Source organism: Triticum dicoccoides, chromosome 3A (genome assembly GCF_002162155.2).
Source record: "Triticum dicoccoides isolate Atlit2015 ecotype Zavitan chromosome 3A, WEW_v2.0, whole genome shotgun sequence".
Taxonomy (NCBI): Eukaryota; Viridiplantae; Streptophyta; class Magnoliopsida; order Poales; family Poaceae; genus Triticum; species Triticum dicoccoides.
In genome coordinates this window covers 352695004-352710996 of record NC_041384.1, presented here as the reverse complement: position 1 = coordinate 352710996, position 15993 = coordinate 352695004, and the positions used below count along the sequence as shown (strand labels likewise).

The window sequence follows — 15993 nt, the reverse complement described above, 5'->3', positions numbered from 1 at the left end:
TTTCAGAGGAAAAGACAGAGTAGATTGAACTGAAGAAGTAGGAGAAAAAAAAAAGGCTTGTTGAGGATATAAAATGGCTAAGGGCTTATTTATGAGAGAAAAGTTGAGAATTGGGAGAATATATGTGTTACCGTTGCGACGCACGGGCAGTGTCCTAGTATGCTAAAAAAAGAATACCATGAATTTTAACGTTCTTATTGGGTTGAAAATTTTGGCCTAAACACATGGGCACGGTAGTACCGAGGAAAAGAAAAGCAGCCCACTGGATCGGAGAGAAAAAAAAAACTGCCCGTTGGATTCGCGAGTCGCCGATTGCCGCTTCTAGCGGCTCCCGAAAATTTGAAAAAAACCCCGGAGGGATGGCTATGGAGCCTGAAACTCCCAAGCGGTGTGGAGTAACCCCCGCAAATCCCCCGAACCCGATTCCCTTTCCCTCGCCGCCGTCCTTCCCCACGAGATGCCGCCCGCCGAGGACGCCTCCGCTGCCGCCCCCCCGCAGGCGCCGACTCCGCCTCGCGCCCGTGGGATGGCGGTCGGCTCGAGGCTGCTGCTGCAGTCGCCGCCGCCTGCGTTCCCGCTCGGCTCCAACGACGACCAGCTCGAGCGCGCTCGCGCTCGCGCCATGGCCCGCGCCGCCTCCGTCCGTCGACGCTCCCTTGCCGCATCTCTCGCGCCCAAGACCCCGCACCCCAACCTCCTCAACCGGGACGAGGTCATGGACCTATTCCATAACTGCATCAAACTCGCCTCGGAGAACGTACCTGCCTCACCCACCGTCAAAACCCTACATCGCTCCTGGATCTTACTAAGCTTTTTTTCTTCTTCTCTATCTGTGGAAATTTGGCAGAAAATCAACCAGAAGAATACGTGGGAGCTGGGGCTCATCGATCACCTCAGCGAGATCATCCATGCCGGGGAGGAGGAGGACGACGAGACCAACTTCCAGAAAGTGCGCGTGATATGATCTTCCGTTTCCTTTCTTATTTTCAATTTGGGAACAGCTTTGTGTTTCTTTTTCTTATAAAATAATAAGATTGAGGAAACAAATTATGGTTTTGCGACCAGGCTAGCTGCACGCTAGAGGCTGGCGTCAAGATCTATTCTCTGCGTGTGGATTCGGTGCACTCTGAGGCGTACAAGGTGCTCGGTGCTATCAACCGCGCAGGAAGGGGGGAAGAGGCTGGTATGTATCCACTTGCGTTGTTAGTATCTTCTAATTGTGCACCAATTTGAATTTATTTATCTCGTTTAAGAGGCTGGTATGTATCACTTGCGTTGTTAGTATCTTCTAATTGTGCACCAATTTGGATTTATTTGTCTTGTTTAAGCGGCTTGGTATAAATTGCAAATACTCTTATAATGCTGGAAACCAACTTTGCAAGCTAAACTCTGAAGTAAGCTGTCATACATGACGTCCGTTTGTGGTTTACTGATAAGATCAGTTTCTAAACTGATGCAAAGGAAAATAAGAACATCTTTTAGGTTTTTAATTTAAAAATATCACCATATCAGGACGACCTTAGCACCTTTTTGTTAAGGTAATAATTACAGTGTAATATTACCATTTCTTTGGGAAACCACTCGGTGCTACATTACCATGTTACACTGGTTTACACGAGTGTGCACTTTGCATGAGGCATCGACCTTCTGAGAATGACGTAGGTCTGGTTTGGTACATCTTTTTTTATATTGTTATATGACTATTGTTGTGAATTCCCTATCTGTTTACTATTGTCATAAACTTAGCTTTGTGTTCATAGTTGCAAGTTTAATAACCATAGAAAAATATAAGCTACACAACTACATTACAGTGTTTTGATTTGGAAATTGTAACAAGATTTGGGAGAAGGTGGCGATGCAGAGCCTGCACAAGAAGAAGGCGTCAACAAAAAGGATGATGATAGGAGGGTACATTTCTTTAATACGATTTTTCACTACCTGTACTTCACTTGTTCTTTATCTTTCCAATGCTGTTTCGGCTATGCAGATTTCACCTGCTTCGACGCTGGAGTCCTCGTTTGAGGCTCTTAATGTGAAGAAGTTTGATGGTATGTTTCAAGCCTTTTCTCATTGTGCTTCTGTGGAATTTATTAATTCTATAATGTGGCTGAAACTACAAGGTCATTTTATTTGCAATTATAGCTGCCTTCACGGTGGATCCTCTATACCATCAGACCACTGCTCAGTTTGATGAAGGTGGAGCAAAGGGGCTCTTATTGTATAATCTTGGAGTATATGGCAGTTGTTGTGTGCTTTTTGATTCGTTTGAAGCGCCAGACAAATGCATCTTATCTGATCCTGAGAAGGCTGAGGTGATTGATCTTTCATTTGCTAAAGGTAATATCAGTTTGTCGCTCTGCTGTGTATGCTCTTTACATGTTGCTTCCAATGGGATTTCAGTGAGTCGCTACTACTCTTTGACAGAACAAATTGAGCAAATGATAGTTCACATGCCTCTATCCAATGACATCTCTCCTACCTTGAGGGATATCGTGGCTCAGTTTGATGAAGAGAATAAAAGGCCATCACATGATGCATCTTCCGGGCAAATGCTGGTGATGGAAGATCAGGTGGTTGACAGTAATGATGACAGCATGCCACCTGATTGTGGAACTTGGGATTTTGGTGGTTGTGATGATCAGGACAGTGCATATGATGAAAACTGCAACCCAATGAATTTCAACTCAACAAACTATGAAGAGGTACTTGTAAACTAGACAAAATTGAGACATGGTCCTTCAGAAAATAGTTACTACCTGGTTAGGGATCTATCTGTTATGTACTTATCCATGCACTCCCTCCATTCCACAATAGAAATCCTCTTAGCCTCTCGAACTTTCCTCAGAAATACTGGTCTTTCTAAACTATGATGAAAACTGCAACCCAATGAATTTCAACTCAACAAAGTATGAAGAGGTACTTGTAAACTAGACAAAATTGAGACATGGTCCTTCAGAAAAATAGTTACTACCTGGTTAGGGATCTATCTGTTATGTACTTATCCATGCACTCCCTCCATTCCACTACCTGGTTAGGGATCTATCTGTTATGTACTTATCCATGCACTCCCTCCATTCCACAATAGAAATCCCCTTAGCCTCTCGAACTTTCCTCAGAATACTGGTCTTTCTAAACTTCCAACACAACTTTAGTGACGGTGTTCCAGTTTATCGCTTCATCAATGCCATCAAGAAAAGAGTTAATTAATCCTTCTTGACTTCTTGTGCTTCCGTGCCTTGCTTTTAGGAAGAAAAAGAGGCAATTTAATTCCTTGGTGATAAAAATGATAAAGGCATGAAAATAACTGAAGGGTAACATGGACATCTCACTCACACTCTTAACTCCTATGTCCAACTCCCAAACGATATCTTTTGAAACGAGGGAGTATTTGAAGGCATATGAGGAAAAGTCAATTAGTCATAGGGTAGAATTATTGATTTACATTTTGTATCTTGTACCTCAAGCATTTCTTTTGTTGTTATAATCTGCTGCCTACAACTGAGTATTGCTATTTCTCTTCTATTAGAACAATACCCACATCCAAGGTAGTACAAAAGAACAGTTATAGTTTGTTACCGGTTCAAAGTTCCAAACCTGATTCTACAAATTTGTTGTCTTGACGTGTATTGGTATACAGGGAACCGATGACTATGAGTACACTTTCCAGGGTCCAGACGGTCCTGATGTGGATGAAAGGCTCGAGAAAATTGCAGATTTGTTGTCACTCGGTGCGGGATTCTCTTCCAAAACAAATGCTTGGGCTGGACCCGAGCATTGGAAATATCGAAAAGTTAGAGGTAAACCCTGGCTAGTCCTATTTTGATTCCATTTCAAACTAGCTTATTTAATACTGAGTTTACCATTGTCTAGATCTGGAGCCTGCCCAAACTTCTTCTGGTGATTTGGAAGTAGCAAAAAAGTCAAAGAAGAAGAAAGGCAAACAGGAGCCTGATATTGATTTCACCAAAGCATTGGAACATGAGAAGGCAAATGTTTTTGCACCTCCCAAGAACCCAAAATCATTGTTGCTGCCTGCAAATAAGGGTAGCTGCAACAATAAACTTCCAGAGGATTGTCATTACCAACCCGAAAGCCTTGTTAAATTATTTCTTCTTCCAGATATTTTGGTAATGCTTAGTTTCATGAAAATTATTCTTGATACGGGCCTAGGATCGGCTGTAATAACTGTGCGCCTTTTTTTGCAGTGTCTGGCTCAGAGAAGAAGAAAACCACTTGGTAAGTTTTGTTACATTCTCGCATTCTTATTTGAATTGAAGATTTCCTCTACCTGCTTAACACTCTATTGTACTTCTTTCTGGACCTGCAAAAATGGAAGCTTGAAAACAATAGGTTTACTTTTTTTCTTTCTATTTATACTATATGTGTCTTTACAAGTTAAAATTGTTGTTCCTCGCGTATCATATTGCATCATTGTACTTCTTTCTGGACTTGCTGGTTTTGATTAAAGACTTTATTGCTCTATTTACACAATCCGGGAAAGATTTAATCTGTTATGAACATTGATGTTGGGTAGCATTCCGTTAGCAGTATGTCTCAGCTTACAGTTGATTTTTGTAATCTAAAAAAATGGTAGCCCGGTGCACGTATCTCCTGCTTGCGCAGGGTCCGGGGAAGGGTCCGACCACTTTGTCTTTTGTACGCAGCCTTTCCCTGCATTTCTGGAAGAGGCTATTTCCAGCAAATTATTTTATAATCTGCTGCAGAAAAATAGCCTCAAAAGTTAAAAAAAATTGTCAAGAAAATGATAATTTTGATAAAATCTGGCTAGATGATCCCATTTATCAGAATCCGCCGCAATGCGAAACGAAGCCTGCAGCTCATACTAGGTTATGCCTTCATGAGTACTATTTGCCTATATTTCTGTTGATGTGATTTTGTTATTTTTTCTGACATCACTTATCTGGCACAATGGTCCACGGTGCCTTTGACCTCCTTATAGATGATTCAAGGGACAACAGCGATGACTTTATGCCATCCAGACCTTGGGACAATGATGACCTGGGCAATGATCATGTTGATGAAGGGGATGCGGCTAGTGATGTGGAAGAGCCAGTAGATCTTATTGCCAAACCAAGACAGGTACATCCCTTCTGCTTTCAAGACATTCATCTCTATGTACTTATATTTGGACGTTGTCCTGTATGTTTATCTTTCTGTGTCCATCTGAATGTCGATGGCCAGAAAAATCATCAAATGAACAATATTGCAGGCTTAAATGGCAGATAGTGGTTTAATCTCCACCGAGCAATTACTATCACCGGCTGTATTTAGTGCTCGTGATTGTCTTTGCCATATTATGTTACAAGTTTACAGTAATATACTGATCCAAGGTCAAGACATGTATAGCAAACAATATTGAAATAAGCAGTTGGAAATTTGCTACATGGCTCCAAGTCAGGCAGTGGGTTGTATGCACTAAGGCGCTTATGTGGACTTGTGCACCAAGTTCTATAGTTTACCATATAATGGTATGCAAACCTCTGAAATGACTTGACAACATTCAGACGACATGCATGTAAACATGCCATACAATTTCAGGTCAAAATTTTACCCACACATCAAAGACCAAAAGGGACAAATTCAGCAGTGAATATTTCCAAATCTGAAATGAAACAATGTTCTGGTGCTATCTAGTACTCCCCACTTCCCAAAATCTTCGGCACATAAACTTCTCTAAAAAAGCCGAAAATGTAAGGCAGATTTGGAACTCTACCTTCTGCCTCCCAACACACGGTATTCTCTCCCGTACAGTAAAGCCAGATTTGGAACTCTACGTTGCGGTTAGACAGAGCCCACCTTGTCTAGCTCTTCCCGTGCAATTTCTCCTCTAGAGCCACCCTGTTTGCTATTTTCATGGACCGGACAACCACGTTTGTTACAGGATATCGTCTATAACTGTGCGGTTCAGCAATGACCATCTGCATGCTAATTTTTCTGCCAAAAGTTTACGCGCCATAGATAATCATAAGGAGGGAGTACTATGCTTAGTCAATTTTTTTCTTTATGGTTTCGTAGTGAGAGGATTGAATTTGGATCTGATTTTTCATTTCATGGTAGATGCATGTAGGAAAAAAATAGATGTTTTCCTTAACTTTTTGAATGTTGAACTAAAGGTGTGGTGCGCTGAGCCGCTGATTGCACCTAAAATCCTCAGTGCTCTCAAGTCTCTCAAAGGATCTGATAGGATCTGAGATCCTACCGGGTCTAGCTCGTAGGTTGTAGGGGTGGAAGGGGGATTGGCGAGGAGGAAGGCGAGGTCGCCGGCGCTGGGGTGCCGTCGTCACGTGTACGAGAGAGAGAGGAGAGCAGGGTGCGGCGGCTAGGGTTAGGTCTCCCGGCTCCCTTCGGGAAGCCGAGCAAATATGATTGCTTCTCCTTAATCTCAAAACGGGTCCTTACATGAGTTTATATAATCTCCAAATATGATAACTGGGCTAAGCCCCTAATAACGATAAGATAACTGGGCCAGACCCCTAACAACTGTAGTATATGCCGGTCATAACATTGTTATGCCTAGACTAATCTCATGCATGCAACGTGGTAGCTTTGTTTTCTGTTTAAAATAATGTGTGCATGCGGGATGATGTGACCCGGGCATGCACATAGCTAGGTTGTGGATCAAGTGCTGTAGTACGCACTGACCACGTCTTCCTTTCTTTGTTTCTCCTCCTGGTGGGCGCATGCGCTGTAAGTCGTGGTCGTGGGATGGCGCGGCCATCGCGGATCATGGCGCGCCCGCCAGGAGGTAGCTAGTTCGTTGTAACAGATAAAGAGAAGAGAATGGAAAACAGAAAAGCTGCGCAGTTGGTGGCAGCACAAAAAACACTCCCTCTCCAGTTCGTGTTCATCGCTCCCTCTCTTTGATCTTCGTTTGATCGCTCGCCTTGACAACGACAATTGGCATCAGAGCTACATGGTTTTCGATCCACTCTTTGGTCGCCGGCGGTGTTCGATCCGCGCGTACCATGTCTGGCGACGAGTCGGATAGGAAGAGCAAGAGCGGCACTCAGTCGCCGCCGAAGACGCTTTCATCCAAGGCGCCGCTCGCGCGCTTCACCGGCAGCGGCGAGTATCGCGTGGTGGAGCGCGTCGTGCGAGAGGAGTCGGGGGTGTCCATGATGCTCACTCGCACGAACTACCAGGAGTGGGCGCTTGTGATGCAAGTCAAGTTGCAAGTCGCCCGCGTCTGGACTGCGGTGACTGACGCCGCCGCCCACGAAAACGACGACCGGCGAGCGCTGCAGATTATCCTCACCGAAGGACACATCGAAGACGGCGTGGGAGACCATCAAGACCATGCGGATGGGCAGCGAGCACCCGCGCGAGGCCAAGGCGCAGGTGCGCCGGCGGGAGTTCGAGGACCTCTGTTTCAAGGACGGGGAGTCCATCGAGGACTTCGGGCTGTGGCTCTCCGCCCTCGTCGTTGATCTGGAGCTGTATGGCGACCCCGTCACCGAGCACAAGGCGGTCCAGAAGTTCCTCCGCGTGGTGCCACGGCGGTATCGCCCGATGGCCATGGCGATCGAGTCTTTGATCGATCTAAAGACCATGTCCATTGAAGAACTCGTCGGATGCCTCTCTGCCTGCAAGGATCACTACGACCTCGACGACGGCGCGCAATCCACCGGACGCCTTCTGCTCACTCATGAGGAGTGGCTGGCCTGAGAGAAGCTGGCGGCGGTGGCGGTTCATCATCCGGTAGCGCCGGCGGTAAGAACAAGTCGCCAGGCAAGCCCAAACCTCACGGCTGCGGCGGTGGCAGACCTGTGCCGGGCAGTGGCGGCGCGGGAGGATCCGGCGGCTCTAGCGGGAAGAAGAAAGGCAAGTGCCATTACTGCAACAAGCCGGGCCACTGGAAAAGGGAATGCCGCACCCGGATCAAGGACGAGGATGAGAAAGGCAAGCAGGGCCAAGCACATCTTGTCCGTGACGGCGACGAGCACCATGAGGGTCTCATGATGGCCACGGTCACCAAAGAGCTCGCCGCCGGGGGTGTGGTACTTCGATACAGGCGCAACCAGTCACATGACGTGCCAGCGTGGGATGTTTACTACTCTTGATGAGTCAGTACAAGGCAGTGTGAAGTTTGGAGATGGCTCTCATGTTGCGATCCGAGGCAGGGGTTCAGTCATTTTCAGAGGACAAAGTGGTAATCAGCGTGCATTGTCAGAGGTATATTTCATTCCAAGTCTCAACAACAACATAATTTCCGTGGGTCGGTTGGATGAAGGGGGATGCAAGATAGAGATACATGAGGGTCTGATGACGATCTACGACCCTGGACGGCGCATGATGGCTCGTGTCCGGCGCTCCCGCAGCCGCCTATACACCGCAGCCCTCACCATTGATGCTCCAATCTGCCTTCTAACGAAGAGCGACGATGAGACCTGGCGTTGGCTTGCTGGGATGGGACATCTCCACTTCAGAGCATTGCGTACTATGGCCTCCGAGTGCATGGTGTGTGGCATGCCGCAGATCGATCGTGTCGACGAGTACTGCGACGGATGTGCCCTCGGCAAGCAGCACCGAGCTCCATTCCCGCAGGTAGCGGCGTACAGAGTTGAGCATGGCTTGGAGCTTGTACACACTGATTTGTGTGGACCGATCAGTCCAGCTACTCTTGGAGGTAACAAGTACTTTTTGCTTGTTGTTGATGACTACAACCGATACATGTGGTTAGCTGTGCTGAAATCCAAAGATGAGGCCTTCAGTTCTTTCAAGAAAATTCAGACTTTGGCTGAAACTGAAGGAGATGCAGGCTGCGTGCGTTCCGGTCTGACCGGGGCGGCGAGTTTAACTTCGGTTACTTCATGGATTACTGCAGCGAGCATGGAATCAAACAGTACACGACCGCGCCGTATTCGCCACAACAAAATGGCGTGGTTGAGCAGCGTAATCAGACTGTCGTCGAGATGGCGCGGTGTTTATTGAAGAGCATGGGCATGCCCGTTGTCTTCTGGGGGGAGGCTGTCAGAACAACGGTCTACATCCTCAACCGTTCCCCGACGCGCAGCCTCGACAATGCTACCCCTTACGAGGCGTGACACGGCCGTAAAACCGAATGTGCAGCACTTGCGCACTTTCGGTCGCATGGTTCACATGAAGAAGCTAGGTCCGGGAGTAACCAAGCTTTCGGATCGATCAACACAAATGGTCTTCATCGGCTATGACGAGGGGTCAAAGTGCTATCGGGTGTATGATCCAGTGGGCAAGAAACTTTAGGTAACACGTGATGCTTTGTTTGAAGAAAGCAGGCCATGGACTTGGAGCACCCGGGGCACGTGGTCACCACGGCGCCGGCAACATTTACCATGGTTTACACCATGGACGATGCTGTCCAGGAGATCGACAGTGGGTCGACCACGCTGTTGGTCACCCCTCGGAGCGCGGCGACACCCTCTACACCAGCCTTGGGGACGCCGCTATCGCCTGCAGTTGCCACGCCGGTGGTGGACGCGCCCGAGTCGTCGCAGTCCGAGCCAGTGACACCCACGGACTCGCCGAGGGCTAGCGGGGACATGCCTCCGTCACATGACTCCAGGCACGATGTGCCAACGGGGTAGCCAGTTCACTATCGGAGCTTCATGAGCGTGCTGGAGGAGACCGAGGATCAGGCGGTGCGCGAGCAGTTCGAGCGGTGCCTTCTCGTGCGCTGTCTGTTCAGCGCCGAGGAGCCGCGTGGCATGGACGAGGCGCTCACAAGCAAGGTGTGGAAGGGCACCATGGACGTCGAGATGCAGTCCATCATCGACAACAAGACATGGGAGCTCGCTCAGCTCCCAGTTGAACACAAAGCGATCGGTCTGAAATGGGTATATTGCGTCAAGCGTGATCCGGCGGCCAACATCGTCAAGCATAAGGCTCGCCTCGTCGCCAACGGATATGTCCAGCGCCAGGGGGTGGATTTTGAGGTCTTCGCTCCAGTAGCTCGCATGGAGACAGTACGGCTGCTGCTAGCTCTTGCTGCACACTCTGGCTGGGAGGTCCATCACATGGACGTGAAATCTGCTTTTCTGAATGGTGATCTTACTGAAGAGGTGTATGTCGCTCAGCCGCCGGGGTACGAGGTCGCCGACAAGGAGGAAAGTGTACTGCGCCTCCGCAAGGCGCTGTACGGACTGCATCAGGCCCTGCGCGCTTGGTACGCGAAGTTGGACGAGTCGCTGGCTGCTCTCGGCTTCACGCGCAGTCCATTGGAGCATGCCGTCTATCGACGCGGGGATGCGCACTCGTATTTGTTGGTGGGGGTGTATGTGGACGATTTGATCATCACAGGCACAAGTGCAGCAGACATAGTTTCCTTCAAGGAGCAGATGCTACAACTCTTTAAGATGAGCGACCTTGGGCAGCTAAGTTACTATTTGGGCATAGAAGTGCAACAAGGAAGCAGTGACATCACTCTCAGTTAGAAGAACTATGCTGGCAAGGTGTTGGAAATGGCAAACATGAGCGGCTGCAACAACTGCCACACGCCAATGGACTGTGGCCTCAAGCTGAAGAAAGAAGATGGTGAGGAGCCCTTCGAGGCCACATTGTACCGCATGGTGATCGGGAGCCTGCGCTACCTGGCGAACACGCGACCAGACATCGCGCACTCAGTCGGCATCGTTAGCCGGTTCATGGAGAAGCCTAGCACATAGCACTGGGCAGCGGTCAAGCAAATCCTAAGGTTCATGGAGAATCCTAAGGTACATCAAGGGCTACAAGAGAGGCTAGGGTAATGTTGACTTGCTCGGGTTCAGCGACAGCGACCACGCCGGCGACACCGGTGATCGCAAGAGCACCTCCGAGCATGTCTTCTACTTGGGTAAGAAACTAATCACCTGGAGCTCTCAAAAGCAAAAGATAGTCGCTCTTTCCTCTTGTGAGGCGGAGTATGTGGCCATGGCAGCTACAACATGCCAAGGTGTGTGGCTGAGCCGGCTGTTGGAGAGTATGACAGGAACTGCACCAGCAAAATTCAGATTGTTGGTGGACAACAAGTCAGCTATAGCCTTGAGCAAGAATCCTGCCCATCATGATCGAAGTAAACACATAGATGTGAAGTTTCATTTTGTCAGAGATTGCATGGACAAAGGGGAAGTGGAGATCAATCATGTGGGGACGCAAGACCAACTGGCTGATGCACTCACAAAGGCACTCGGGCGGGTTCATTTCATCGAGATGAGACAGAGGCTTGGAGTGATTGGCTTGGTGCAGTTAGATTAGGGAGGTGAAATGTTATGCCTAGACTAATCTCATGCATGAAACATGTAGCTTGTTTTCTGTTTAAAATAATGTGTGCTTGCGGGATGATGTGACCCGGGCATGCACGTAGGTAGGTTGTGGATCAAGTGCTGTAGTACGCACTGGCCACATCTTCCTTTCTTTGTTTCTCCTCTTGGTGGGCGCATCGTTGTGAGTCGTGGTCGTGGGATGGCGCGGCCATCGCGGATCATGGCGCGCCCGTTGGGAGGTAGCTAGTTCGTTGTAACAGATAAAGAGAAGAGAATGGAAAACAGAAAAGCTGCGCAGTTGGTGGCAGCACAAAAAACACTCCCTCTCCAGTTCGTGTTCATTGCTCCCTCTCTCTGATCTTCGTTCGATCGCTCGCCCTGACAATGACAAACATCTCTCCCCGCCTGCACAAATAGCTCGTCCTCGAGCTGGAAGGAAGCGCTTGCGGAACTCCTTGAGGTGATCAACGGGCGCCAAACACCTCCGCGTCAGCTGGGGCGGGCAGGTCGCCGAGCCCGGCGGCGGTGTTGTCCTTCTCAATGTAGTCCACAGTCTCCAGGTAGAAGAGTCGCGGGCAAACGTGGCCGGGCACGTAGGGCTCGTCGCAGTTGAAGCACAACCCTTGGCGGCGACGCTCGAGTTGCTCGGCCGGGGTGAGCCGGCGGAATGGGCGCGACGCGGTCGCGGCGAGGGGCGCTGCGGAAGCCTGAGCAGGCCGACCTGCGCGGAATTTCCGGCCAGGGTGGCGGCCTAGAACGCGCGGGCGTAGTACATAGCCGTCTGGACTAGCGGCCCGGGACGGTGACGCCTGCTGGATGGCCACCGCGCGGCGCTAGAATGCGCGGGCGTAGTACATAGCCGTCTGGAGGTCCTGTGGCCCGCGCATCTCCACGTCCACGCGGATGTGGTCCGGTAGGTCGCCGATGAAGAGCTCAGCCCCCTGACGAGCCGAAAGTCTTGCACTGTGGTGAGGAAAGGAAGGCGCCCAAGCTCCGCCAGACGGCTCCCGCGTATAGGCGAACCGAAGCGCAAGAGGCATAAATCGCGGAAACGCTCCCATGGAGGCATGCCGCCCTCGTCCTGTTCGAGGGTGTAATACCACGTCTGGGCGGCGCCTCGTAGATGATAGGAGGCGATCCATGTGCGGTCGGACGCGAGCATGCGTTGCCCCCTGAAAAATTGGTCGCATTGGTTGAGCCAATTCAGGGGGTCGACGATGCTGTCGTAGGTTGCGAACTCCAGCTTGGAGAATCTCGATGGTGGCTGGGCGTGGACGACGGGCGGATATGTGTCATCCGCGTGGAACAGTGAGGGCGACGACGCCGAGTGTGTGGGCTGCAGAGTACTGCCATGGAAAAGGGCCTGTCCACACCAGTGTAGGGACCCGCGGCACCCGAGGACCCGCCGAACTACATGGGCGGGGGCGGCGCCGGCGGTGACAGCACGTGCGGCTGTCCTGAGGCCATCGTGTAGACCGGCTCGATGGACCCGGCGAGCCATGCCGGTAGCGGAGATGGCGACGGGGGGAAACAAACCTGGTGGATGGGCACCCCGGGCGCGTCGTTGACGGAAGGCCCGCCGGTGGTGACGGCGGCGGCTGCTGCTGCAGCGACATGATGGATGCGACGGAGGTCACCGGTGGTGGCGGCTGCCACGGGAGCTGCTGCGGCCCCGTGATGGTGGTGACGGGGGCGGGCGGCTGCAGCCCATAGTGCCCCGCGAGGAAGGTGCGGATGCCCTGGACCGCCTGAGTCAGGTCCTGGAGCGCCGCCGTCATCTCCTTCGGCGTGAGCACGGCGGTGGCGGGCGCGGGTGGCGTCTAGGCGGCGAAGAAGACCGGCCCAGTTAGGGACGGCGTGCTGGCTGCGGCGGTCATCGGCGACGAAGAGACGATCGGCAGCTGGAGGGAGGGGGTGGGCGGTGGCGCGGACATGATCGAGCCTGAGACACTTGATACCGGATTGATAGGATCTAAGATCCTACCAGGTCTAGCTCCTCGTAGGTTGTAGGGGTGGAAGGGGGCTTGGCGAGGAGGAAGGCGAGGTCGCTGGCGCTGGGGTGCCGTCATCACGTGTGCGAGAGAGAGGGAGAGCAGGGTGCGGTGGCTAGGGTTAGGTCTCCCGGCTCCCTTCAGGAAGCCGAGCAAATATGATTGCTTCTCCTTAATCTCAAAACGGGTCCTTACATGAGTTTATATAATCTCCAAATATTTTTTCGAGAAAACGCAAGAGAGTTTGCGTTTCATTGCATTGAACAGGAAGACATCGGGGGTACAACCTCCAGGAAGGAGGGACACACACACACGACCGTCCTCACCAAGCAACTACAACTAGGTAAGGAGGTGCCCTCAACTACAATACACAACGACATTAGGCCTCGCCCAACCAGACCTCCAGCCAAAGATGGCGATGTGTCGAGACTCGGAGCAACTGGGCAGCATCACCGCCATTGCTAGACACCACTAGGGGCGATTGCAGCTCCAGGACTGCCCAGGCCAACGTACCACACACCCATGTGCCTAGGAGTCGGCAGGTGAAAGGCAGGGCCCGACAGGAACTGGCATAACATTCGTTGGGGGAGCGCTGGCGCTGGCATACGTTGCGACCTGCTCCCTGTGCAGCCGTTGACACCAGAGCGATGCATCACCAGCCACCATCTGCCGCATCAAACTCCACATGCAGCCAAAGCAGCGCCATCAAGAGGGTAACGGCGTTGAGACGCCGCCGCTGCCCGGTCCGGGAGGCCGGAACTAGGATTTGTCCCGGTGCTCTAGGAGGAGGTCCGGTCAGGGTCATGCCAACGCCTCCAAGGAGGTGACGGCACCCTCAGGCGTCGCTGTTGACAGCGCAGGCCATCGCTGTGCGGGGATTTCGCCCCGACCCATGAGCAAGGACCTCAGATGCAGATTCAGACTGGACATGGCAGAGAACGCCGGAGAAGACAGACACACATGGAGGAGGGAAGCCTAGGAACATCGACAGTCGCAGAAGTGGGCACCGGCTAGCGCAGCGCCAGCAGGCCGGCCACTGCCGGGAGCGCGTCCAGCAGGCGACAACAGTCACCTGCACCGCGCCGTCGCTGCGCCTGCTCGCAGCCTCCGCCACCAGGATTCGCCGGGGCACATCATCGCAGCAACTGTCAGGGTTGTCGCGCGCGTGCTCACCAACCCAACGGCGACCACTGGCGGCGGCTGGGAGGGGAGGGAGAAGGGTGGGCAGGGGCAGAGTGGTTGACGCGGGCCAGGGCGGGCCCGCGCGGCCTAGATCTGGGCACCTGCAGCTTTGCCGCTCGCTGCAGCGGCCAGCCGTCGCCAGGCAGCTCCACTGTGCGCGCGCACCGCGCCATCTTGACCTCCCCTGCACGCAGACTGCCGTCCGCCGCGCCACCGCACGCTCCAGCGCGCCCAACACCTGCGCGCGAGCACGCGAACAAGGGCCCCGCCGCCGCCGTCCACCGGCGTGGGCTTCGCCCGCCGGCATCCTCCGGCGGCGGCGAGGGGAGGGAGGGGGCTTGGGTGGCGGCTAGGGTTTCGCCACCCGAGTCTCCCCTGGGAGCGACGCGGGGGCTTGGGGAGGGCATAATCTCCAAATATGATAACTGGGCTAAGCCCCTAATAACGATAAGATAACCGGGCCAGGCCTCTAACTGCCTGGCTGTAGTATATGCCGGTCATAACATGATCTAAGCACAATCTTAGATGTTTTTACACGAAAGGCTTATATAAAGCCCCAAACAGCCGGCACCCGACCATACAAACACCGCACTGAGTTCGTCAGTATAACAATTACAGCCCAAAACAAATCAAACAATAAAAGAAATATCAAATGTCTGATACGGCGACAACTTAGCACTCGGCACGAGCTAGGATTGACCCTTAGCCGCCCTAATTGTAGAGTGAAGAGCTCTGATTGCTGCCATCGGTGCTCCCAATGGTGCTCTGCCTTCTTTGCCAATGGCATCCTAGTGCCATGCAATAGAGATAAGTTGCTCCTCTAACATGGTATCATGAGCCCTGGTTTAGTTTTTTTTTCTCTGGACGTGCAACTTGTCCAAATCAATCTTGATCAAATTCTTCTTTTTCGTCTCGTCACATCTGGATTGTTTCCACCGCTCCATTTTAGTTCATACCTTGTTGTCTTCTCTGTTTTCCTTGCTCAAATCGGATCACGACCTCGACCCGGTGGTGAGATCAGACTGAGTTTTTTCTAACGTATCACTATTGGACGAATCAGGCCGTTGCTAGGCCGGGCCTCCAACTCGTACTCTGCCTTCTGGCCCTCGCCGCTGTGACTCATGCCATTTGGGAGCTTGGCTGGCTTGATTTTTTCTTCTGCTGCCACCATCGCCAGTCTCTCTAGCCCGTCGCCTTGTCTAGTATGCGCTTCATAGTTCTATATTTTCTGTTGTGTCCACCAAATTCGTTGCTCTTTCGTGTTTCTCATGCCATGCGAGGCCAGTAGGCCACCAAACCTTTATATGTCTGCCTTCTTTTCTGGTCCTAGTCCATTTCTAATACAACTTTTGTGGTCTTTCTGGTCCTTGTTGTCTTCAATAGGATTTTTATGGCCTCCTTTTGCATCGTCGTCGATCTATGTCCATTTTATTGCCGCCGAGTTTCTTTGCTGCCAGTTTCTTGGGCTATGATTTCTTGCACAATGCTTCATTCTCTTTATGTGCCGTCTTCTTTCGATGACCCATCTTCTCTTGTATCTTCCCATGATGCATTATCTTCTTGTGAGGTGCTGCCTTCTCGCC

The 15993-nt window shown here is 51.4% G+C and overlaps 1 protein-coding gene across 4 annotated transcripts in view; it reads left to right on the top strand.

Annotated features, from left to right (window-relative positions):
- Positions 1 to 396: 396 nt before the first annotated feature.
- Positions 397 to 15993, top strand: part of LOC119268181 (condensin complex subunit 2-like) — a 19736-nt gene continuing 4139 nt past the window's right edge. The window contains exons 1-11 of one of the 4 annotated variants that reach the window (XM_037549751.1): positions 399 to 757; positions 848 to 949; positions 1066 to 1183; positions 1838 to 1908; positions 1988 to 2048; positions 2143 to 2337; positions 2425 to 2702; positions 3638 to 3797; positions 3871 to 4127; positions 4206 to 4236; positions 4961 to 5100. In XM_037549751.1, coding sequence (XP_037405648.1) covers positions 458 to 757; positions 848 to 949; positions 1066 to 1183; positions 1838 to 1908; positions 1988 to 2048; positions 2143 to 2337; positions 2425 to 2702; positions 3638 to 3797; positions 3871 to 4127; positions 4206 to 4236; positions 4961 to 5100 — 1713 coding nt within the window. In that variant the 5' untranslated portion in view covers positions 399 to 457. Of the gene's footprint in view, positions 950 to 1065; positions 1184 to 1837; positions 1909 to 1987; positions 2049 to 2142; positions 2338 to 2424; positions 2703 to 3637; positions 3798 to 3870; positions 4128 to 4205; positions 4237 to 4960; positions 5101 to 15993 lie in introns of all 4 variants that reach the window. The other 3 variants (XM_037549750.1, XM_037549752.1, XM_037549748.1) reach the window with 3 other exon arrangements.